This window comes from Plectrocnemia conspersa, unplaced genomic scaffold (assembly GCF_051122295.1).
Source record: "Plectrocnemia conspersa isolate PC_06_02 unplaced genomic scaffold, ASM5112229v1 ptg000013l, whole genome shotgun sequence".
Lineage (NCBI taxonomy): Eukaryota > Metazoa > Arthropoda > Insecta > Trichoptera > Polycentropodidae > Plectrocnemia > Plectrocnemia conspersa.
The window spans coordinates 20,187,439-20,214,219 of record NW_028277177.1 but is presented as its reverse complement, the minus strand read 5'-3'; the positions used below and the strand labels follow the sequence as shown (position 1 = coordinate 20,214,219).

Below are 26,781 nucleotides of genomic sequence, written 5' to 3'. Positions count from 1 at the left end.
ATTTTGTGTTTTTTTCTGCTCCTAGTATTTTTTTACGCTTAAATTGTAAAATGTTTTTTTATTTTTTTCCCTTGAATTATAACCACAAACATTTTGTTTCATATTCTTATTTTTTTATCAAATTATAGATAATAAATAACTGTAAACATGAAAATGGTTATATATTATATATAATTAGAATGTCTGTAAAAAAATATAATATTGAAATAAGCGTATTTAAAAAAAGGGTGGATGACAATAAATGGATGGATCATTAAGTACTTTTTTCTAGTGTCAGATACAGTAATTATGATTAATATCACACAATTCACAACACAGATTAATGCTATTCAGATGTATGTACCAACTCAGATAAATTTTGCTCACAAATTAATGAAACTGTCAAGTACACGAAGCAACATGAAATAGCCAATATTATTGCTGACTTTGATACAAAATTCTAGGATATTAATACATAATTTGTTACAAGGATGCATGGTTTAAGTCAGGAGTAGGGAACCTCCGGCCCACGAGCTCATTTGAGTTGGCCCGCCGCAGTTAGAACTCAAAATTTAATAAATCTACCAATTTCTAATAATATTTCTTATGTAACTATGATGTTTGTTTAATATCCTTGACTATAAACACTTCTTTTAGTTGACTATAAACGATGTTTTCACAAAAATCGATGACAGTGCAATATTTGCCGTTCGATGGAACTTAGCGCAAGATATAGAAAAAAACACTGAAGAATTCTGCAGGAAATTTCCAATTTTTCTCCCTGGCTTGTGACGAGACAACGGATATAACATATACTACCTAACTTGTCATTTTAGTTTGTGAGATAACTGCAGAGTTTGACACACAAAAGAAACTGCTGTCACTGAAAGCCATGCATGACACTATAATAAGGGAGGACTTGTTTGAGAAATTTGTTTCATCAATGAAACAAATTGAGATGTCATTTTAAAAGTTAATCATGGTTGGCTCACAAAAGGGACAAATTAGATTTGTCAAGAAAGAACTGAATCGTCTCGGCTTTGATCCAAATAATTTAATTATATGTCACTGCATCATACACCAGGAATGTCTCTGTGCAAAATCGTTGTGGTTCAACATTGTAATGTCAGCAATATTGTCATGCATTAATTTTATAAAAAGCAAAGAGATTAACGGCCGGCAGTTAAAAAGTCGTGGGAACATTTTATAAACTGCGGGTAGTCAAGCAGTTCATGAAGAGAGAGAGAAACCCTGTTAGTGAATTCAATGACAATATGTGGCTGTGTGATCTAGCGTTCATGGTGGACATTACCAAGCTGAATGTGAAACTGCAAGGCCGCAATCAGCTCCTCAGCTCTCCGCTTCCAAACTTGGAAACATTTGAAATGTCGAGATTCTAACCCTTTAGAGCAGTGTTTCTTAACCTTTTAAGTGAGCCGCACCCATTTAAATCTGAAAATTGGTCTCCGCACCCCATTGAAAAATGTGCTTCGATTTTTTAGTTTAGAAAAATACATTTTTTGCGAAATTTATTGTTTATTTAAAAAAAAAAATTTATATATCAAATACAAAACAATATTATTTTTATCAATGGATAGGCCATTATTGCTTGTTTATTATAATATTTGTAAAGCGAGGCTTTTTTTAAAGAGACACGCGTAAATCATCACTTGCATTTAAGCGATTTCTCGCTTTAGCTTTTATATGCAAAAGCGATGAAAATCCACAGGTAGTGGTGGCAAATGGTAGAAGTGACTGCAATGCTTCTTTCGCCAACTGTGGATAACGTTCAAACTGTGTACACCAGAATTTTTGTAATTCAAATTGCTCAAATTCCATTTAAATATGTTCACTGTCTCGCATTTCAATAAGATCATCTTTTTTAAAATCACTATCATCCATCGAATTTAGGTTATATAGAAATGGATCCAGTATCCTGCTCTGAGTTTTGGTAATATTTCTAGTAGAAAAATATCCATTGAATGATTCTCTCAATCGTTTCAAATGTATTGCAATATCAGGTATAATTGTATTTTTTTCATTTTCCACAACAATTAAATCAAGCAAGGGAAAGTTTGCCAAATTCCGTTTTCTAGTTTTTTCCAAATTTCTAGTTTTCTAATAAATAAAGATAATTTTTCACTAGCTATTATTATATTCTTTTTATCAAATCCTTGGATATATATATTCAATTGATTCAATTGGCTTAATATATCTGTTAAGTAGGCTGGTCTCAGAATTGCATCCTTACTCTCAAAATCTTTTACTAAATCACAGTTTTGACTATTTTTTTTAAGCAATTCAAAAACTCTGTTAAGCATGCGGCCTTAAGAGAGCCATCGTATTTCGGTGTGATATAGAAGCACGGTATGAGCATCACTGATTTCTTCACAAAAGGCATGAAAATTGCAATGATTTAGCGCTCGTCCACGGATATATTTTACTATATTTATTGCAGTAATTAGGTGTTGATTTAAACTTTCTGGCAAAGCTTTTGACGCAAGTGCATGATAATGCAACATGCAATGCGTTATTGTAACTTGCGGTAATTTTCTTTTCATGTATGAAAAAAATCCGGAATTTTTGCCTAACATTGCTGGGGCCCCATCAGTGCATATTGAGGCAATAACATCAATAACGTTTCTCGACAAACTGCCGATGTCACAGAAACAATAGTAGACTTAGGTAGAGAGTAAGGGAGGAGGACGAAAGTCCCCGGGTGCTCTCACCCGCTTCCTCAGGTCGTGTGTAAGCCGAATTTGGCTCATTAGCGACCCTAACACTTGAGCACATGTTTCCCATCGACCTGGGTCGCCCCGATGAACGTACGTGGTTGGTTTCCCGGTCTGGAGATATTGATGGTCTCTGGGCATCACTATCTTTTGTTGGAGAGATCTACCTAACTCGATCGCACTTATTATGTCCTCGTGTGTGCTAATGATCGGCACATTTTGCCAATACGCGCCCGATGTAACAATGATCAACGACTGCCTATGTATGTGTCGGTGATCGCATGCATAGCAACGAAATATTTCATTCACGTATTTTTTTTGCAAAAAACCCATAACCCCAGTTTTTGTATGAGCTTCAATACCCCAATAACGCGGTCCTGACTTTCGCGTATTGTGGTGATTACTGTAGTTTTCAAATATTTTATTATCAAAAATTTAATAAATGATATTAAATTATTTACATTGTTACGGGCTTCTCCCGCACCTCCAATATACCTTCCCGCACCCCCAGACCACTGCTTTAGAGTGTGACTTCACAGCCAGTAAGACGCAGGTGGAAACTAGTGAGGATTTTATTAGATTATATTACACATTGCGACAGACTATGATGGGCTAGATCGTTTTCCCCGAGCAGTTGTAGAGAAGCTGGCGCAGGCATGATGTCAGTGAAGGATCCTTAGAGTTCTGAGTGGTGTGGCGGCGAATGCTGATCACTCTCAGGATGTGAGCGTCTATGGCCGTATGTTGTCTTCGGGCGGGCGGAGATCTGCTAGTCTCTTCGAATGTCTGCCTGGCTACCAGCCTTATGTATTCAGGGCTGCAAAGCTTTCTGATCAATTACAATCATTCAGTCAATAGTTGCACTCGCTTCTTAGAAATAAGTATACGCATTTAGAAAGTGACATATGCTTGATAGAAATCTCCAAGTTCAGATAGTGCAACGGGAATGTTGTGACCTTATGGTGCTATTTGTCTTCCGGTGATATCTTATTTTCCTGTTATTTAGCTCAATGCACTGCGTATTTTAGTAAAAGCCTGTGTATTTCTCAATTCATTTAAAATATAGTATATATTTATTTGCAAATATACATGTGTTTATTAATTAATAAACGTTAAAAGTGGAAGCAATTACCGTAATGCCTTAAGATCTTATTTCGCGGCAATTAAACTAATGCGTGTAATTCAGCAATTAAATTGTGCAGATAATTCTTAAGTATATAACATGTAATGTGCATACGTTTAAATATATCTATACACAAGGTATAAGCCGGTACTTGACTTACTCCAGATAGTCTTAGAGGGTCATTAAACATTCCTACCAATTAGTCTGAATACAAATGAACGGCTTCATCGTGATTGTATTATATGCATATACACCATAATAGATAGCAAAATACATATTTGGTGTTCATAAATGGTATTAAATTTTTGAGTTGCGCGTATTTTCGCATTTATGCGACAGAAATTAATTTAAAGCGTTTTCGATATACATACATTTAAAAATGAAAAGCTTTTAGCGTAGAGGGTCAGTCGTATGTTAATCAGTTATATTTTCCTCTGGGAAATTTTGTTGCTCGGCCGTTGTTTTAACGGCGTTGAAATTTAATTTTAGTAAAATTAAAATAAAAAGGAATTTAATTTTTGAATTACAACAGCGCTGAACAAATATATCACTGTGGCAATTGTGTTGCCGTTTTATTTTATTTCAAGGGAAAATAACCTTAATTGAGTTATCCGTGTGCAATTCACGTTCAGTATAAAACGAACGCAGTAAACTGTAAATTTAATAGATGTTTTATTATTAATTAATATTCAACCAACAAAAAAAGAACAATAAAAACAAAAAATAAAACCTAATAAATTTGATACAATATGTGAAAATATTTGTGTTAATTTACTGATATTAAAGGCAAAATAAGTAATAGTTAAGTTCAGTTTCGTATAAGAATTATTTCATAAATCTATTTAAGAATTACTGGAATAATATTGCGCATAATAATATTGTTGATTATTTATATTTTAATATGTTTTTTTAAATAACAATAAATTGCATACTATTAAACGTTTGCATACTATTAAAAAATACAATAAATTCGGTAATATTATTTTTAGAATTATTTATATAATCATTGGTGTAGGAGTTGAGAGCCTCTTATTCTACGTTTCTTATATGTACCTACCAACGATTTTTTCACTTTTTGAATAACTTCATGTTGTATCAATTATTTCGTTTTCTTCAAATATTAAATGTGTTTTGATTTATCATCAAAGAATAAAATGTTAAGATCCTCTGATTTTATAACACAATATAATATAATAAAAAAAAAAAAATTCTAAAAAAAAGCGCAAAATTTACTCTCTCCTATGATACATATGCAAAAAATTAACTCACTAAGCAAAGGGTGAAAGATGCATTTGTTCCAAAAAAGAACATTTTTAAAATACGTATTTAAAAAAATTATTTTAAATTAATTCTTAACTTTGATCTGATTGTTCCTGCTCCTGGAAACATTCGTTGAGGTTGTCCCAATTATTAGAAGTACTTTAAACAAAGCGTCTACAGATTCTGTTATTTTTTATTAATCCAAATGTCTAAAATTGTACAATTATTTGAAAAAAACTCTTTTTTAAAAATATATGTAATAATTATAATATTTTTACGTAGTATAGACAATTCTATGTATTATAGTATTAAAAAAAGTAATAATATTTTATTTAAAATTGAAATTAAAATTAGGCGCCAGGGTATATGGGTGTACATGTACGCCCATATGCTATCTGAGACAATCGAGTGCAGGCATACATGCACACCCATTCTAGTCAAAGGGCTAAGCATATCGTCTTTCACCAGCCAAGTACGTCATTTGGGGAGGGCAGGTGGAAGTATTTTTCATTTAATTAAATACTATGACTCTAAATAAAATCAAAATATCAAAAAAAAATTATCAATGACCATCTAACTTTTGTCTTTATTCCTGGAAAAAGCTGAAATGACGTCCCTAATTCTTAACCAGAAATTCTCAGATTATCTCTTAAAAACAAACAAAAAGTCTTCCAAAAAAATTTATCACAAAAATATTTTTTAAATTATGTAATTTTATTAAAATCATATCGGAATATAATTTCACCTGACATATGCTAGTAAAATTATATGATTTCAACTTTTCAAACATAGTATTATATACTTATAATTATTTACTTACGTGTGATATATAAATGTTGCAGTGAATGTGTATTTTTCGGTAAAGATATATTTTCACTAGTGAAGTCCAAATATATTTTTTTACCTGAAGATATATATTTCTATCAAAAATATTTTTACGTGAGCCTGTGTGGGGCCGTTACATCAGAGCGTTTGGAAAAATGAAAACATGCGAATTCAGTTAACAGGGCACCATTTCTGAGAAGCGATAGCACTACACCCGAGAGTGACGACCGATGGGGCCTTTACTGCCGATCTGCGCGTGAGTCCCGACGCAGGCGCGAGAGCCCGCGGATTGCAACAATATTGTGAAATTATATACTGCTCTAAATAGTCATTTTTTCACAAGGTAGAACGCATTGTTTATCGCGCATTCTTTCCAAACAAAGAGTAGTTTTTATGGTGCTTACAAGTGAATAATGTCTCGGGACAGATGTGCTCATAGATGGTCTGTGAAATATTTACAATTATTAACGCAATTTTTTAGCCCCTAGCTCATTTTTCCCAATCTTGTTAAGACCTTACATATGAGATGAGTTGCTATTTATTTTTATTTGTAAGAAATAGTCGTTAGAATATGTTAATTGTGTAGGTGGTTGGAACCCCCGCATTATTTTTTATGATATATTTTTATTAATAATTGTATGTACTCTTCGTTGATTTTTCATTAGGTATTATATTACTACTTTAATATATGGTAAATGATTCTTTAGTATATGCTTAGCTACTACTTTATTTTTTACATTTAATCTAATATAGTTAAACCATGTTTTAATGAAAAAATACGTCTGCCTGCAAGGTCGAATAAAGGTTTCAAGTAAAGTTAAATAAAGTAAGAATATGAATTATTATCGCTAATCCGACCCTGCTGTTTTTCAATCGGTCCTATTTATTCGGGTCGCTTGAGTTTTGCGTTCGGGTCTCAAACAAAAGATTTCAAATAAATTATATGGACCAAAGTGAAATAAATCTCGCCTCAGCAGTTAATTAGGACCTAGAGTTTTCTTTATGCGTTGGAAAGGATAAATTTTAGTTGTACGCCGTAAATTACAAACGCCAACACCCCTCGACTCGCATTATTATAATTCAAGCGCTAATTAAACTGATTTATATGAGAAAGTCCGTTCTATAAAAGTAACCCAAAGCACGGTTCTTGAGAGCTGAACGAAAACTACCTATGAATATAATGAACTATGTATTATATAATATAGGTTGAACCAATATGAATAGACGATATTACAATTTGTTGCGATAGACCGTAGGCATTCCATATGGCAATATCTTTCATATTTTTTTATTTCAGATAAGTCATTATTGTGTTGGGACTTAAGATAAATCAATACAGTGGAGACTTTGGATTAAAATTTACCATAATATTACCTCATATAAAAACTCTTTGCAGCACATTTAAAGCACAAGAATTTATTGTTACAGGAGGGACATTAGGATTTTAGAAATGCTTTAGTGGGGCATGGCCAAAAAAGGTTTAGAAACATTTAACTAGCGTATCGTACATAAAGCGAATCTCCAATATTTTAAAGTTACACGTTCTCCGCAAACCAAAAGCGAGCATCTTCAACACCTTATCGCAAATTTTGACGATATGCATACAAACTCTCCATCCGTGCTTTAACGTAACACCCAAGTCACCAACGAAAGTATTTCTGCTTAAACCCTTCGCCTTAACTCTGAGAGAATTCCGCCGGGCCATCTTTATGCCTGCACTACACTCTCTGGAAGTTGGCCAAGGTTGGCCAAGGACGAATATAGTGGGTTACTTTGGTCGAGTTCGGTTCTGCCTGCTCTAAAATCTCTCGGAAGTTGTCCGAGGTTATCGAGAACGGGAGGTAAAGTGGGGGTAATTCAGTCGACTTGGCCAGCTTCGAGCGCCTCCGAACATTGTCGGCAAACGGACCGAAGTCGGAGCTGCTTTTTCGAGCGCGAGCAATGAGATACTTCCCCTTTCGCTCTCTCGTGTGTTAAGTGACGAGAATGAGAGAGATAATGATATGGTGTTTCGCAAACTGAGATAGAACGAGTAACTCGGCTCAATTTCAGTATCCTCGTAGGCGTTCTGTGGTTAACACGCATGTCGAGCATTGCATCGTGGTCACGTGGTCAAATTATAATACCACATGCTTATCGGGGATTTCAACAGACTCTTACTGACATCATTGCATATTTAAGGGCACCAAAAGGGATTAATTATATTTTTGATAGTATATTCTTCTAACAGATATCGTTGTTATATTTTTTTTTCTTATAAAATTAAATAATTAAAAAATAATTAGTGGTACTTGATTTTGTTAAAAATATACATTTCGAATATCCTTATGTATTTTCCTAGATCGGTTTATATAAATGTCACACCATAACGAATTCTTATTTAGAATCGATGGCGACAAATTCTAGGATAGTCACATTCTGAAGTATCATTTTTATGCCTTATGGCATTTTGCAAAAGCCGACAAAGATTTTGCGTAAATTGAATATTTACGACCGAAAAGTTTTCACTGATATTGTATTGGTTAGTGCCCACACAAACTTATAATTATCAGTAGCGTAATTTTATTAATATGGCAATTTAAAAATTGCGATTATTTGGCACATTTTTCGATCACGCGCAAATATGCCGGCTGTACGTGACAGAAGCCGCCGTCCGAACGTCATTCACGGCCGCTGTCCGGACGGCATATGAAATTTGCGACAGTGTGGTCGCTTACTCGAAGTCGTAGGTCTCGGCTGACTTCAGTTGTAGCTTCGGTTCGGACAACTTCCATAGAGTGTAGTGCAGGCATTACCGTTTGAGCATAAAAATAGTTGCTTAGCTTCCGAAGAAGCAGCTCATGAAAAAATTATGTACAATATATGCTTATTGGCGCTCCAGTCCATATCTTTTACTACGATTGCTCAGCTCAGCTAAACAAATCTTTGCAAAAATGGGATCAAGCATGCTTAAGAAAATCCAGAAGTGGTTATATTTTTAGCGTAACTGTACGAGATGTAGTATATATTATGCCTGTATGCTCCTACGTAAACATTACATACATACATTGTTTACAAAGATTATTATTTCAGTTTCAGCTAAAGCTGAAATATAATATTCGGTTATGTTTCGGTCGGCCTCTATTTGGAAAACTGTTATCAGATCAACTAAATATATAAGTCTTTTGTCAGAGCTTTTTATTTTATTAACTAAAAACTAAGCATTGATCACCCTGTATTGCGTTTATAATATTTTATTGGTTTATTAACGATAGGTTTAATACGCTTTTAAATTTATTTATATTTACGCGTTCGTTTTATTGGCCGCACTGAATATGGCACGCCATTAATAGAATCTGAATCGAAAGCTCGAAACTGCAATTTACGACATTCACATATACGTCGGACGCAATAATTTATAGAATTGCTGAGCCTATTGAAAAATTTATTTGCAAAATCAAACTAACTAATGCTGCGGTCCGCTGCTTCAGTCGGCAAAATCAATCGGTAATGGAAATGCAATTTTACGGATCGTGTGATGTCGAAATCGGCAAAAGCTCTGAGCACTATATATGTATATACTGCTAGGCTGCGGCTAATAATCGTTCGCTGGAATAAAGCTAGTCGGTGGTTCTATTGCCATCTCAAAGCTGCTTTTGCTGTTTATTCAGAGAGTAGTTCGTTCGTTGAAGTGGTGTTTATAGTCCGAATAACTCAGATTCGATTTCTATTGTTATATTTACGTACCGGTTTTTCCCACAAATATATATAAAAAACGGATATGTTTTAAATTCTGCATCTCTATCTTATAATATTTGGAGACTGATATACTTATAAATCGATTAGTACTCATCGAATAAAATATGTACCTATCGTTCTAAAGAGGATGATAATACATCTGCAATTATTGGTTCAATTGTGACATAAAGAGCTGTTAATTGTGATGAATTGATGCATGAAATTATATTCATTTTGAATGTCGTTATCTCTAACTTTGACAAGACCAATGGGAATCCTTAATGAAATATTATTACATTATCTTCCAATCAAGATTTTGGACAAGTCTATTCATCATCATTTCACATTCACTTATATTAAAATTATTTAATCCGACAAGAACTTTTCAAGAAAAGTAATAATAAATAACTTTTTTTATTATTACACAATCAAATCATGCAGAAAGGAGTACATAATAAAATATTACATTAATGAGTTCAGGTATCTGCTAAACTGACGCACATACACACGCGCAATAAATTTTAACGAACCCATAAAATTTATTCAAAAAGCTTATACAGCACATTGATGTTTCGTCTTATCTTTACGACCTTAAATAACGAAAATGTTTATAAACTTTACTTTTATACCGCTCTTTGCGTACGTACATTTAATATAACTACGTATACGAAATGCATTAAGAATCGTTTTTGTGTAATTACGCCGGAAGTCTAATAAAAACCGAAAACGAGATCGTTTCTCGTCGTTATTACGAAGTACACTTTCATTACCCATACTAATTTCGACAATAAAATATCGCTTTTATACTCTCGCGATGCTGAAATTTGGGGATTTATTAGAAAAGGGCCGTTTGCATTGTTTGACTTGTGAATGGGTCACAAATGGAACATTGAATGACTAAAAATATGATAATATCATTATTTAATTATTATTATTTTTTCTATCACGATGCAAGAAAAAAACTGTACATAATTATGTTCAACGTTAAAATATACAGTTTCACATACCAGTCTTATAAATTAAAAAATCAACTATAATAAAAATAATGTTTTTAATATTAACATTAACTATAATATTAATACACTATTTATTAAAATAAATTTTTTACTTGAATCTGTCCTGACCTTCATGTCAAGGGTGTTTATTTTTGTTTTTAAGACAATGGATGTTGTTATTTTATTTTTTGTGCAACAGCTGAGATCGTCACGTACAATTTGTATGTGTTAGTAATACGTTAAGTTTTCCGTGTTTCCGTATACTTAAAACGACGCACAGTATACGATTTGACTAATCTAGGTGGACAAAAGTCTAAAATTATAATGTTCAGATATTGCTTTTTTTTAATATTACTATACCCTTGAATGTTCCCTACAACCGGTAACGTACTCCAAAACAGTTTTTGAGTCGCGATCCCTTCAATAAAAATGGGCAAAGTTACCGTTTTGGATCTAGGTAGCCGCGATTAGCCGCTTAGTGCAGCTGTGAACATTGACGTTTGTGCTTGGCTTACTGTGTTTTGTGTGATTTAAGTACTTTTTAGTGATGAATTCTACAACTAGAGGTAATTATCAATCTATCATTGCATTTTAATCCACCAAAATATTCGTGAATACTTAGGAATACTGTCTTAAAATATACCATTTTCAAAACAACAAAAAAAACACAAAAATTAACTTTGGATGGTCTTAAAGTATGTAGTCAAGTTGAGTCAAGGCATGACAAAGCTCTAAACGTATTCTCGCATCATTATAGTTTTTTAAGAACATAATTATTTTGTGCGATTATGTGCGATTCTAAAGATTTTTAATTTGTTTCATTATAAGTGGCCAAATTTCACGAAAGTCATTATTTGACTTTTGGCGTTCTATCCCTTCCAAAGGCAGATTAAACAAAGTTATTATGTTTGTAAAGTCAAGATTTGTTGATTTGCTCCTTACACAAGATCAGGAGAAGCCCTTATGGACCTTTCTGAAAAAAGAATGTGAGAAGATTTGTGTGAAATGGCTTCGTACGATTAGACTTATTTTTAAGTGTCTATGAAAAATGGTTAAATTAAGAATTAGTGTTTTATATGTTCCACGAATAGTCACCGAAACCAAGTTTCAGTATTGGTAGACCGAAAAAGCGTTTTGAAGATAGTTGTACAAAAACGAAAAAGCGCAAAGTTCAATTGGAAAAATATAACGATGCACAGCTATTTTTTGCTGCACAATTAAGTGTGCGAGCCAGTGGAAAATGAGATGCTGCTAATTTAATGGAGGAAGTATCTACAGTTTTACCAAAACGAGCTACTGGTTATAAAAAAGCTCGGAGATGAATTAGCGTGAAAAAATAACAACGGTCTTACACCCCGGAAGAAGCGTTGGCTTTATTTATTGCAAACAATTTCACTGTGCAAATGTATGCTGAAGAAGAAGAAGGATGAAATAAAGGGTAAATTCAAAGAAATCAGTCTCATAGTAGACAAAGTTAAACCAGATTTTGGTACGAGCAACGATGGGAACACCGCAAGGGCGTTTTTCACGATTTTAAAGCAACGGCTCGTATCACCAGTATCAAAGAAAATTTAATTTATCTACTATTCTTACAGTCATAGCGTCTGGCTATAAAATGGACCCGGACACATTTAAGCAATATTGTTTGGAAACACGAGACTTATATATCATCCTATACCCGTGGTATAACATGCCAGCTACATTGCATAAGATCCTGATACACGGAGCAGAAATAATAGAACAAATGTCTGAAGAGGCTTCAAAGGGCAAAAACAAAGAAATTAGGAAGGTCAAATTAGGTCACACGTTAAAAACTTCTCGTGTTCGCACAAATTATGATTTATTTAAATATTTATTAATGTCGTCTGATCCTTACATTTATTTGTTACGGAAACTGCCTAAGAAAAGCAGCATAAAAATTTTTGCTCACATAAAAACTTTGTTAAAATCCAAATAAATTTAGTAGGATTAACAAAATTGTGTTTTATTTGCTGCCACATCTCTAAATTGTAATTTGTGACCATTTAAAATCCTATACGTCTGATTCTGAGTTTTGTCCAGCTAGATTGGTCAAATCGTACACTGTGCGACGCGAAGAGAGAAGCGGTGACTTCTGCGACCTTCGATGGGTTGAAGTTTTTTTTTGTGAAGAGGGAATCTTCAAAAGACACCACCAGTCTCCAGTTTGCTAGTGATAGTGCCGGATTCCACTGCTAACAGTGACCTACTGGCTAAAACCTCTCCCCAGCCCTCTCCTGAACGGCCGGTACTATCTTTCAGATATTACATTTCGACTCGTCCAGCTTAGAGACTCTGTCCCACTAGAGCCTCTAAGCGTTTTCTTTACATCTCAACACTTTAGACGCGTAATCTGTCCATGCCCTTTAGTTTCTTCCGCTTTCCAGCATGGATTAAGCCATAGTGTCTACTGATAGAGTCCTTACTATGAGTATTTCAAGCGCTGTTCTTTCTGTCGTCCAAGTTGTGTACTTGAAGACGGTGGTGTTGCAATGGAGACACTCAGCGTTCGCTGTCTTGCCGATTCCTTTCGTGTAATGACCGAAGCAGTCGTGTCCGGTCATCGCTTGTGTCAGATGGTATGACAGCTCGTGTTTTCTTTCCATCCAGGTGATAAGGTCACCGACAAGTCTGTGCATCCACCTTGCCTTGGTGGACTCATCCTATTTGAGCTGCCATACTGACATTGTCGCCCTTCTAGCGACATCTCTAGCCTGTCCGTTGTAGATATTCTGTCTCTCCTGGACGAGTAGATCCAACGGCGGTATACCGAATATCGCCAGTACGGCGTCCTCAGACACAGTTCTGTACGTGGAGGCCACCCTCAGTTCGTCGCTGAACTCCTGCCAGAGTGAGCCTAGTCCTCTCTACTCTTGTGGCTTATGCCCATATCGGGGCGCCGTAGAAAAGGACCGAGTGAATCACCTCGTTGTAAAGATGTCTCCTTCTTTATTTTGATCCACCCATGCTAGGCATCAACCTGGCGAGATCTTACGCTACTCTGGCAGCTTTAGCGGGTGTCAAAGTGTGCAAAACGCAACTTGTCATCTATCTGCACACTCAGGTAGCGTATCGACCTTTTGTAAGATATATCAAACCCATTGATCACTATCCTGGGTGGTGGTAGCCTCCGTTTTCTCGTAAACTGCTTCGGTCTTCTCCGTCGCTAGCACAAGCCAAGCGTGGTCCATCCAGCTCTGAATTGCGTAGAGCGCCTTTTCTGTGACCTGCTCAAGCTGCAAGGTCGTCCTTATAACCACCATAAAAAATAACTAATAAATGAAAATGTAGCGATTTATACACAACGCCCTTCAAGAGACACAGCACATGCGCGTCAGAAGTACTGTGAACTGTGACCACAAACCTAGCAGCTGTTGAGAAGCACGCCGCATTCTTACTATATCCTTCAACCTTTACGCGCATGACGGTGTATATTACGCGGTACAAAACCGGTCTAAAAAGTTATTCTTCAATACTTCTTCACTACATGTTAGTTTTTACATTTAAGTTATAAAAATAGTAATATGTACAGATATATCAGAAATAAAATTAACTTATAAAATAGATTTAAAATATAATTAATGATCACATAAAACTAGAATACCTGTAAATATCATAAGTAAAAATATGTTTTTAATAAAGCAATTTATTAAAAACATATAGCGTTATTTATCATATTACTAGAATTGAATAACTTTATGGCGAGAAGAAAGAAAAAGCAAACATTTAATTAATTAATTTGCTATTGAGAAGCGATATTCAAGAATTCTGCGCATTAATATTTTAGTAAATGTATTAATATTAATTTAATATCTTTAAATGAAATGATTTATTATAATGCGTAGTTATGCCAAGCTTAAGTTAATTATTTGATATAAACTAACTTTATATATCATCCAACTCGTGTTATTGCAGTTGTGATATGTATCATAACATTCACTGTGAATACGTTGTTTTGACAGTATCTCTATGTATACTTTGCATAATGATATAGGTATCTAAAGGTATATTGTATTTTCAAGTGTACGAGTATATTCGATATTCGTCATACATCCGTAGCTATATGATCTTCGAGCAACAGATGTTCCGGACTTCCGTTCGAGTTTTCCTTGGAAAATGGAGCAACAGATGAGAACGAGTTAGCAATTCCACCTAGGTGCAATTGTTTGAGTTACGACACTTTACCCCATTCGCAAAAATGACATGTTTACCTTCAGTAGCTTCTAAGGCATATTTTTATTAGACTGATAAACTGTAGAGAACTACAACTATTCAGAAAGTCATTTAATAATTAACCCTCAACCTCGCACTACGCACCGATAGCTGATATTTGCCACACAAACTTCGAGCAGATGTCGTATTGATACGCCGACGCCAATGAACGCGTCCTGTCACCGACGTCACTCCTTCACGACAAACATGTTTCGTCGATTGGCTTCTTTTCGGTCCATAACGTTACATTAACGACATTTCCATCACATGTTGAAATTATAATAACAATATTTTTATTTATTTTTATTAACTATTTAACATTTACCGACTTATAATCGCACATCTCAACATTTACATTTTGTTTAACTGTTTTTAATATATACTTTCTTATGATCGGACTAAAATGTTCAGGTTTCACCTGCTCGGCAGTTGGAGGTTCAGTCATGTAGCTTATGGGAATAGCAACGATGTACACCGTAAAGAACCCGATTAATGAAAACCACATGAACGATACACGATAGAGAAAAAATATTTCTTCTGGATTAAGATCTTCTATACTGAAACGAAAATAAAAAAAAATGTATTTAATTCAGTAAGTATACTCATAATAAAAAATATCTTACACTGGAATATCATTCATGGTTAAATTCAAGCTTGAATCACATTGATCAATTGAAAACGGTTTCTTAGGATATTTGATAAAACCGTCCAGTACAGCTTTTTTTGATTTATAAACAATCCACATCATCAAAATTAAGCTTGTGACAGCACCCATAATAGTACCCTAAAATAACGTAATGATTTTTGTTATAAAATTTTAACTTAAATATTTCTAAAATCAATTTCATGTCTATTTTTTTGTTCCAAAATATACATTTATATATATAAAAGTTACAGTAAATAATTATTATATTCATACATACGTAAAAATATCCTATTTACATCTGTACGTTTCTTTAAACATTAGTTGTACGTTACTTTTTGACTAGCACAATAGACCAGTAATATAAGTCGGTGACAAATACATGTAAGACCTGGGTTCGAATCCCATATGAATTCTAATACCTGCACTTCACTCTCCGAAAGTTGTCCTAGTGGAAGTTCGACCGAAGTCGGTCAAGGTCGCAGTTTTTCGAATAGCGTTCGCACAGCCGGGAATTTCATACGCGTGCACGCTTCTCAACCTCGCGTATTATAACTACGTGCGTGTTTTAAACACAAAAAAATTAAAGCCAAATGGAGAAAAAGGAGATGGTGGATGATTGCAATGCACCGGAATAGATCAATGTTAGTAAATAAGACATTTTATGTTGAATCGAGGCTTCACTGTCACTAATAAATAATAAACAGGAAACGTTCAAGTGTGCAACTAATGAATAATTTCTATTATTTTTTAAGGAAAAGTATGGAAAGTCAATTTGCTGAATTGAGATTTTATATACAATATATAGCTTAGGTCTTTCTCTTTATGATACATGCAAAATTGACTGCGGATTTTTGCGGTTTTTAACACATTGCATACCTTAAAAATGTATTATTCTTAAAAATGGGACGGGGCTTAGTCGCGAAAGTTACGACCTAAAAATTTGTTCAGAATCACCAAATATACACATATTTAAAAAAAACGATACCGGGTATGATAAAATGCTAGTCAAATACTTTTTCTTAATATAAAACAGCAAATTTGTGACATATACAATTTTTTTTTTTACGCTACGCGGCTAAATTTTTTTATTACGCTACGCACGGCCGTTAAACACGGAATTCCTCTTCCTCGGGCCTACAATTAAAGAAATGTTAACGTCAAATTTAAAATACAGTTTTGTAATGATTGTAATTTTTTAATAATATGGTTACCGTGGTAAAATCAGTAAACGTCAAATTGTGGATCGCGTACTAATGAAATAAAATAAAAATTTGTTTGGAATGACTAAATATATACATATTTAAAAAAACGATACCGAGTATGGTAAAATGCTAGTCAAATACTTATCTTAATAAAAAACAGCAAATTTGTGACATATACAATTTTTTTTTTTACGCTACGCGGCGAAATTCGCACGACCGTTCAACACGGAATTCCTATTCCTCGGGCCTACAATTAAAGAAATACTTTAAATAATTGTATTTTTTAGCACTTATAATATTATATATTTGACTAAGAGCACTTATGGAATCAACTAAAGTGGAGAAATAATTTTGGCCGTCCAGATCGGGCAAAAATACCAAACAGTGGCGCGATCGTGAAGACGCCCATATTAAAATTGAATCGTTCTATCTCAGTTTGCGATAAACCATCTCTATCTCTCTCTCTCGTCACGCGAGAGAGCGAAAGGGAAAGTATCTCGCCGCTCGCGCTCGAAGCGTCTTCGGGTATTAACTTCGGAAAGCGAGGGAATTTTTGGAGGCGACGAAGTCGGCCGCCTCGACCAAAATTACCCCCAGTTTACCTCCCGTTCGCGGTGACCTCGGAGAACTTGCGAGAGATTTTAGCGCGGGGACAACCGAGCTCGACCGAAGTAAGCCCGAATTTTCACATTATATTTCCCGTCCTTGGCCAACTGTCGCCTACTTTCGGAGAGTGAAGTGGAAGCATAATGCTTTTCAATTTCTGAGCTAGTGACTACTATATTATTAAAATTTCGATTATTAATCACAGATTATGTTCTTCTAGATTTGTTTAACCTCGCAGATGAATTAATGATGAAAAATTCAAATAAAATTAAGCTAGGTCATGCATAGTGACATCTATTGAATGTAAGTTATATTAAAAGTTTAGAATTATTAAAAATATGCCACTGATTTACAGTTCTTTTTTATTTTATTCTCATGTTTCAATACCTATTTAGTAGTTGTTGATTGTGTTTACTCTGTCATAACGCATTGAGCTAATGTCATGTTACAATAAATAAACAAATGGATATACCTCAAATTGAGACTAATATTATGACAGAATTTGATCAAGAAATTTACCATTGCTTTATATAGTTCAGTTATTTTCATGAATCTCTCTCCGTTATATGTTAATTTTATATTCTGAATTTATATAGAAAATTTAATTTAAATCTCATATTTATACATAGATTAACTATTAATACTATTTTATGATTGATGAGACATTTCTGATATCGATTCTAGACGTCACATTTATTATATATTTAAAATGAAATTTACCTTTGAATTTACCCGCGGACATAACATACCGATACTAAAAATACCCAACAACGCTCCGATGGTTATTCCGTCAAAAGTTATTGTTATCTCAATAACACTCCCCAGCTTATCCATCCACATTGCTATCATAAGACAAAATACACCAATCACCACAACCAACATCTTCATTATTCGACTCGCAGTCTCTTCGGATAAATTTTTTGGTAAGAATTTCAATAAAAAATCATTGTAAACCATACCACAAGAGCTGTTCAACACCGTTGACATTGTACTAGAAAATATAATATAAATGTAACAAAATATTATAAAGGATTTACAAGAATAACAATAAAAAATAACCTTAATGATGCACTAAACACGCCGGCGATAAACAAACCGGGCATTCCTGGTATATTTCTAGTAACATCCAACACATAATACGGTAATATCTATAAAAATATATTTAAATGTTAATATAAAAGTCTTATGAAACATAATAAAGTGTATGTATAAATGAAATACTTGATCAGATTTAGTTATTTTTCCAGAAATTAACGGATCACATCCTTTGTATCTGGCATAAATAATTAATCCCACAAATAGACATAGAGCTTTAAATAGCAATACTAATGTACTATATAGATATAGAACGCTGAAATTTTTAGGTATAAATATTAGTTAAAATCATGTTTAAATATTGAGTTGTTTCATTTCAAGTGGTTAATTATCAACAGTCTAACAATAGTTAATATTATAACAGAATTGTACTTTATTTGTAGTTAAAATTTAAATTGATAAAACAATAAGAAGTATTTGAGGTTTAAATGAAATGGATCAACCCGAGTAAAAAAAATCAAAACCACTCAACAAAACAAAAAATATGTTCGGCAGCTGTGCGGTAAAAAAACGGTGGCGAGCACTTACACGCTATCAACAAGTAAAATAAGCACAACACATTCACTTATGTGCCAATTCTCTACAGTTCTTGTAATGATATCTAGTTGATAGTTGCAAGCAAAGTTTAAATAACAGAAGCTAATCAAAACTCGCACATCTGTGTTTAAATTGTAAGAAGAACAACTCGTTAAACTTGCAATACTTCTATTGAAAGTTTAGCTCTTATAATAACTTACATTGAACAACCATTTGCACTACTTCGTTTACTTTCAATAAAACAAAATTTATAGTAAAAACTATGGCAAAATATCAAAAAGATTTGCACTACTATACTTTCCCAAAAAAATATTTATAATTTTATTACCTTTATTTACCCTAAAATTTTTTTAGCCTTTTAGTCTTAATTCATTTAAATAAAAGATAATCAAAGTGTTCTTATAAATTTCTTTGAATATTTTACAACTACTAAAAATAAAGATTTATATACATACAAAACAGTGGGGTCAAACGCGCCGGAATGTCGTTCCGATACATTTTACCATGACCGGAACCCGTTCCGGTACGATTTGTTATGAGATCTGGTAAAATTTATTTGTGCTTAATTGAATAGTCACCGACAGCAAATTTTTAAACAGCACACTATACAACTTAACTACAATGCAACAAATAAAATAACCAGGATATTCATCTCCAGGTTCGCATAAGCTGAAATTTCATTGATTACCCCAAAATGTGTAATGTTCCGGTACATCATTTTTAGAACTATTATACATCACTGTTACAAAGGACATATTTAATGATACCTCTTTAATAGAAGATCACTGCAATTAATGGATTATAATTGGATCAGCAAATTAATATTTAAAATTTAATTTCTTATATCATAATCAGCCACATCTTCCAAAACAACCTAATAAATGGTTTTACTAACATTTTGGCTTCAGACATTGATGGAAGAGACAGGAATCTTTGTATACAGATTTGATTCACACCTAAGGCGGCAATCCATGAAGCACCCATGCCAAATAGCAATGACCAAAAAGTCATTCTCTTGTATAGATCTAAATCCAAACTGTTAAAATATGATTATTATTATTAATCGGTACTAATCTGTAAAATAAAAATGGCTATACACTAAAAAATCAATCCTATCTCCTTCTTTGCCAGCGTTCCATATATTTTTCAAGCCGCCTTCGTTAGGAACACCCAAAATGACAATAGCACATATAGATCCAATCATTAATATCCATTGAATCGTATCAGCCCATACAACGGCTCTGAATCCCCCGATTGCTGTATAAAATATGCAAATCAGGCACATTATCACAGTTATATATTTAATATTTATTCCAGTCACTAAAATACACAATATATTAAACATAATTTGATGCTTAATTAAATAAATTAATAAATACATACCAAGATTCAATGCTAATGCAGGAACGTACATCACCATGGGTATGAACATAATATAACCGAAGAGAGACAAAAAAGATGCCATAACACGTATCCTTTCATCAAATCTTAAAGCTAGATATTCAAAGCTTGATGTAACTTGAAGTTCATAAAATACTGTAATAAATAATTTGATTTATAAGAAGAATACATATGACAATTATGTTCTTAAGATGCTCATTAATTTGTACTCAAAGCTAATAATGAAGCATTTAAGAATGCACTAGTGGAGTTAATATTAATAACATTAAATATATTGACAATATGGCTCTTCCTGCAGTAGATATCAGACCTTAAATTTGAAATTAATGAGAAGTGGAATATCAATATAAATAGATACCGAAAGGAAAAGCCACTAACATTTAAATGCATTTTCAAAACCTGAAAATATGGATATATGTATGTATAGCAGTATAACTTTCAACGGTGAGATTCAAGTAAGGATTGAGACGCTGGAAGTGTATTTATGTACTCTTATAAGTATGAAGATTTTATAGACTAAACATGTAGCAAATTCATTATAGAACATTAAGAAATTATCATTATACATAATACTTGAGCAACATAGTGTTGTTATAATCAATACAACCTTACCTGGTAAAAAAATAGTTCCTGTTATGAACGTTGTTAGAAATGCAGTAACGCAAGACATTACATATTGAGTACCATAAGAATATAACTCAGCAGGCATACCCAAAACTGTTACAGCTGATGTATAACTAAAACATCACTATATAAAAAATTAAATTAAATTTTAATTATTCAATATGTCTTACCTAGCTGATAGCGAAATTGCAATAGGTATCACACTCATCTTTTTACCACCGAGTAAATAATCCAATGTGGTGTTTTGTTTCTTATACATCCCAAAGTATATACCGATAATTATCGATATCAGTAACATACTTCCGAATATTACATAATCAATCGTTTGTAATGTTAATGTTTCTATATTATTAATACTTAAAGTTGAATTATTCATTTTTATTATATCTACGTCTACACTCTGAGAAAGATTAGAGCGTAACTACAATTGAATGCTTGCGAGATATTCTCAATTAGGATATAGATATAGAATGGGACGTATTGGGATCAATGAATTATTATACTACAACATTAAAAAATACATTAATATAATAAATAGTTTGTATTTGTGTTTCAATACAGTGAATATCAGTTTAATATTATACTTATTAATATAAAAATTAATTAGTTATTGTATTTCTTCACTTAATACATCTCTGTCTTGTGCTGGTGAGCTTGGGTTTAAATTTGTATTTATGTAATATTTACACTTTCAGCTGACATGCACAAATACAGATAACAAAACTGTGTGTTTATGCTTCTGTGCTATCTTTACCAGAGAAAAAAGTTATGTTTTAAGTGTAACTTAATTACTACATTTTAAACACATGTTTATCACACATCCTTAAATAGTTCAAATGTTTTCTTAATCTAAAGATTGATATAGTTATCAAATATACTCTACTTGTGCAATTAATTAAACGATTACAAAAAACTACTGCCATGAAGATGCCAGGATTAAAAACATACATAAAATTTTGCAAACATTATTCGCAGGAGTTTTGTAAATCGTGATATTGTCGTTTATTAATAAAATACAATATTAACATTTTTAAGAACCTTTTCCCACAATGATCAAATAAAAAACTTTTGCATAAAAATTTTGATTTTACGCTGTAGTTATATTTTATAATTGATAAAACAGATGTCACCGATTATTTAACTTTGATTTCAATCTGATTTATCACTATTTATTTAAATGTTGTAGATTGTGTTTTCCTTGGTATAACGCATTATACCTGTGATATTGCAATGGAAGACTATGAAGGTCATAAACCACAATAATTTTCTCAGTAATTCAATATTATATTTTTTTGGAAAACAATAAAGTAAAAAGTTTTGCTTTTGAGAAAAAGATCTCAAAAATAAATATTAGCCTAACGATGGCTCTGCAAACAGTACTTAAGTCAATCTAGTTCTTAATATGACCGATAACGGACCGGGGGTCATGGTCTGATAAACCCTTTTGTCTATGTAGATATAATAAAAAAAATAGTGTTAAAATAAAATATTTTTAAACTAAATTTTTTACTTTTGAATTATTTTGATTATTTTAATATCATAATTATTATTTTTAAAAGAAAATAATGATATACAATTCACAGTTACTATCTTTTTTTTCTCACTGGCAACACTCGACAGTGACGTTGAGCGACGTGGAGCTGGCGACTGCCACTTGGTGTCGGTAACCGTCGCTGTATTTCACTTCGTCGCTTCGAGTACACGTCGCAACCATGGTAAGCTACTTATACCACTATTTAACAATACTTTGATGAATTATCCATTATTTTAAGTAATATTAATCAACTTTTCATACATGTAATCCAAATTTTAACCACTTTTCCCAAATCATGTTTTAAGAATATGTGGTTAAAAACTATAACCAATATACTAGATTCAATCAGAAAATCAGTTTTTTATCATTTATTTAGCATATAGTAAGACTCGATGATAAATTTTGTTTGATATTAGTATATAACCCTATTTTATTGCATTCTCCATATGTCATTGTACTTGATTCGTTTCGCAAAATTGATTATACTAATTAAAACTACAATCTACTTCAGCCTGTATCACCGAGCGCGACTTCCGTAGGATCGGGCAGCAGATCGCCCGGAAAGGGGGCTGCTCCTCGTACCGGAGGAGGCGGAACTGTCCGTCAACGCAAAGCCGCTCCAGCCACAGCCGCCAGAAATCGCAATACTGGCACCTCGTCTGGTGGAATGTGGAGATTCTACACAGACGACTCTCCCGGAATCAAAGTGTAAGTATTATAAAAGACTTCAGCTTATTGATATATATCGCTTTCACCACAATATGGTACTCTCTAATATTAATATCTTAACTTTATAATTTAAATCAGTTGTATTTGCCCTATTTATAATAAAATAAATAGATTATATTTTAATTGCTCAATGTATTATAGTTATAACGCACTTATGTCATTTGTAAAAATGACGTTAAGAACCATTAACTCACTTACGCGTCATTTGTATTTTTATATTATACTATATATGAATGACCTAGCCTGCTTTCAATTATTCATCTGAGATTAGGAAAAGCTAGAAAAACTTAATCTGTGATGTTCAAATGGAATTATAAATTCCGATCTCCCACACGATAGAACCAATAAACACTAGAATATATATGAGAATTGAACCCAGGTCTTTTAGGTGATCATTGACTTATACCACTGATCTATATTCTAACATTAATGGCTAATGAAAACACGATTTTTTTTATAAATACAAAAAAGGTGACTTCTAAAAAAATAGTTTGAAGCGTTTATTTAAAAGTTATATTAAAAAAACGGCAGTAATTCGTAAATAATTATAAAAAACACCAGTATAGCAAAAAAACGTCAGTTTAATGTTATTATTAACATTACACTGTTGATTTTTTTTGCATTTTCTTCTACTTTACAATCAAGAACACAACTAAAATACTTAAATCGACCATTGACAAACCAAATTTAGTTTAATTAGGTAAAAACAAATAAAATGTCACCTGAAAGTGACAAAGAAAAAAATAGGTGGCAACTTTGTGCTACATGTTCTGTTTTTTATGCAGATCATTTTGCCCCTTAAAAGTAATATAATAGTAACAACTGACTTAACCTAACCAACATTCAAGTCAATGTTGCAGGTATGAACTTTCTAAAAACAATTTTCGAACCTAAAACAATAAGTTTTTATTAAACATTATTACTTACAAATAATATAAAAAAAATCATAACGGCTACCATTTTTGTTTGTACTAGAAGTCGGTTCTCGCCAATATATATATAGGCCTTTATGCTGTTTTGTACTACATATTCATAATCCCAATCTTTGTATTAAGTAGAGATTAGCCAGAATAAATTAAATCGTTTACCTCAGATCACTCTTCGCTTAACGTGCAATCGTAATACATTTTTGTATTATTTCTATGTTACGGCTAAAAAAATTATTTCCAAACATAAATTAGTATACGCTTAATTTTTAACAAACCAAAGAAATTAATTAAAATGATATGAATTATTAAGTCAGAAAACTCTTAGCATTACATTTCATTTTATAATTATAGTGTAAATGTATACAGTAATACCTCGACTTACGTGGTTCTTGATTTTTTTCGTTGGCAACACTACCACACACTATTTCAATGTTTTTCTTGTGATACGCATTGAGCGCGTTTCGCGTGAATTCTATGTGCACGATTACGTTGACGATTATTTTAGCCCAGTTCAACCAGAAAAGCACATGACAATTGCAAGCTTGACAAAAGGTCTCAGCTCAATTGAAAGAGTCCTAAAAATTCTAGAAAACGTAGACTCCAACGAAAACACGTTATAGTTACAAAGCAAGAAATAGAAAAAATTATTAGCTTGCTACTAAGAAATTCTGAGAGAAAAAAAGAAGGCAATGTGTCGTCAGACGAGTTTGTTAGATTTTATGAAGCCATCGAAATATTTTTTTAATTAACTCGTTTATTTTTTAATATTTTGTATTAATATGATATTATTGACTAATAAAGAATTAACGTTTTATCAAATATTTTTTTTTTAAACTAGTGTTTTTATTAATCTTTGGCCCCAATTAATCAAAATTTATGTAAAAAGTTATATCCCGACTTACGCGAACTCGACTTATGCGGCTCTTCGTCGGTCCCACCTATCGCGTAACTTCAGGGTATTACTGTATCCATAAATATGAAATTTTATGTTCTATTTATGAATGCTTGTCCTTTACTATCAAACCAATACAATAATTATGTTTAATAAATGAAATACTAACTAGTAATCAGAAAAATCAGACGTGTAGATTTCTTTCTCTTTCTCCGTAATGACTATCAATAATAATTTTGAAAATGTTGTTTTTTTTCGAATTTATACATATCATAACATTAAATAAAATGTTTTATGGTTATCAAAATACATTTTTTTCCACTCTAAATATTGTATAATTTTATATCTGTATTATACCCTCATGAGCAGACCTTGAATGGTCCTTAACCAGGAATTTCGATTACCTTAATTTTTTTCTCCATTAACAGCTATTTAGGCAATGTATTCAATTTGTATATAAATATTTTTTTGGCTTGTGTCAATTAGAAGATCCGATCGTTTCTGTATGTCTTTAACTCTTTGACCGCAGATGACACCTATTGAAGTCATCAAGAAAATCGGCAGTATGCATTGGGCACCTAAATTTATCATGAACCTTTGAGCCTTGTAATATGTTTTTTTTGTATAATTTAAAGTTGAAAAACACTTAAATTTATTAAAATAATATTTAAATTACTTATTGCATAAATAAGTGCTGCCCCACATAATAGCAAATTTTGAAGTAGCGCGCAAAAATATCACATTAACAACACATTTCAATGATATAAAGCCTATACTTGACACTACTATCTATAGAGCAATACAGATACATACGATGAATTGTCAGTCAAAGCAGCAATAAAAAAGTTGTCACTCACATTTCCATTATTATATTGATGATTAAATGAATTATTCGACAGTCCTGATCTAATCGTGTTTTTTTTGTCATTTCAGAGGACCAGTTCCAGTGTTGGTGATGTCGCTGTTGTTTATCGCGTCCGTGTTCATGCTCCACATCTGGGGAAAGTACACGAGGGCATAGACAACTAGGATAGGCAATTTTTTTATTGTTTAATATTGTAAGAGAACGTAAGGGACTGCCAATTGCGAATGAGAAAATGAAAGATCCGTCGTCCGTCTCAAACCATCAGAATAAGCGGCCGGTACAGAATTCAATGAGCATTTACTTTCAATGTTCGGATCGCTTAATCATTCCTTATCACAGAAGAATACTGATTTCTGATATAATTTCATCGTATGTTTAATATGAAAAAATTAATGTTAATTTTTGTAAAATATTTATGATAAATAAAAAAAATTATATTTATTTCCATTCATATATCATTATATCGTTTACAATTGACTGGCTGAAAAATTCAGCTTTAAATACCTCTTAACACTTCAATATTAATCCTTTTCCCTTTGAATTACTTATAAAATGTATTTATATATATGACTTTTACATCAATGGGGAGGGAAAAGAAGCTGGAAAGTATGGCAGACAGGATCAAGTGATATTGGACACCAAGACTCGTAAAGTCGAGATTATATCTAAGCCACTCAATCGTGTCAAGAAGATTATAACTATGCCTTACTAAAAACTCATATTACCTTTTAATGTCAAATGAAAAAAGCTGTTAGCTGGTGGACATTCGTATTATAATCTTAACGCCTAAAGCACCGGAATCCGATTACCACGCTTTTTGGGGACTCGATTGTACAGCCGGACACGCATTTATAAAACTC

The 26,781-nt window shown here is 32.7% G+C and overlaps 3 protein-coding genes across 3 annotated transcripts in view; 1 reads left to right on the top strand and 2 right to left on the bottom strand.

The window, feature by feature from the left end:
- Positions 1 to 26,781, bottom strand: part of fz (frizzled class receptor) — a 178,469-nt gene that overhangs the window by 67,614 nt on the left and 84,074 nt on the right. The gene's annotated exons all lie outside the window — the stretch shown is intronic.
- On the bottom strand, positions 15,152 to 21,270 carry LOC148227534 (sodium-coupled monocarboxylate transporter 2-like). Its single transcript, XM_088202850.1, has 10 exons — positions 21,143 to 21,270; positions 20,961 to 21,096; positions 20,331 to 20,483; positions 20,045 to 20,267; positions 19,843 to 19,983; positions 18,537 to 18,666; positions 18,375 to 18,463; positions 18,036 to 18,306; positions 15,485 to 15,645; positions 15,152 to 15,418 (listed from the first exon to the last, which is right to left on the bottom strand). Exons 2-10 carry the CDS (start codon positions 21,055 to 21,057, stop codon positions 15,172 to 15,174), a joined length of 1,512 nt encoding a protein of 503 aa, XP_088058976.1. The 5' UTR covers positions 21,058 to 21,096; positions 21,143 to 21,270; the 3' UTR covers positions 15,152 to 15,171.
- Positions 22,564 to 26,379, top strand: Sec61beta (Sec61 translocon subunit beta). The gene is made up of 3 exons (XM_088202854.1): positions 22,564 to 22,687; positions 23,018 to 23,214; positions 25,990 to 26,379. Exons 1-3 carry the CDS (start codon positions 22,685 to 22,687, stop codon positions 26,075 to 26,077), a joined length of 288 nt encoding a protein of 95 aa, XP_088058980.1. The 5' UTR covers positions 22,564 to 22,684; the 3' UTR covers positions 26,078 to 26,379.

What these genes read in the sequence shown, in the direction of transcription:
- LOC148227534 (XM_088202850.1), bottom strand. Translation starts at nt 21,057, where the DNA reads ATGCCTGCTGAGTTATATTCTTATGGTACTCAATATGTAATGTCTTGC. An exon ending in TGCATTAGCATTGAATCTTG is followed by an intron (nt 20,268 to 20,330) that starts GTATGTATTTAT and finishes TGTGTATTTTAG; the next exon opens with TGACTGGAATAAATATTAAA. An exon ending in TCAATGTCTGAAGCCAAAAT is followed by an intron (nt 18,667 to 19,842) that starts GTTAGTAAAACC and finishes TAAAAATTTCAG; the next exon opens with CGTTCTATATCTATATAGTA.
- Sec61beta (XM_088202854.1), top strand. An exon ending in GACTCTCCCGGAATCAAAGT is followed by an intron (nt 23,215 to 25,989) that starts GTAAGTATTATA and finishes TTGTCATTTCAG; the next exon opens with AGGACCAGTTCCAGTGTTGG.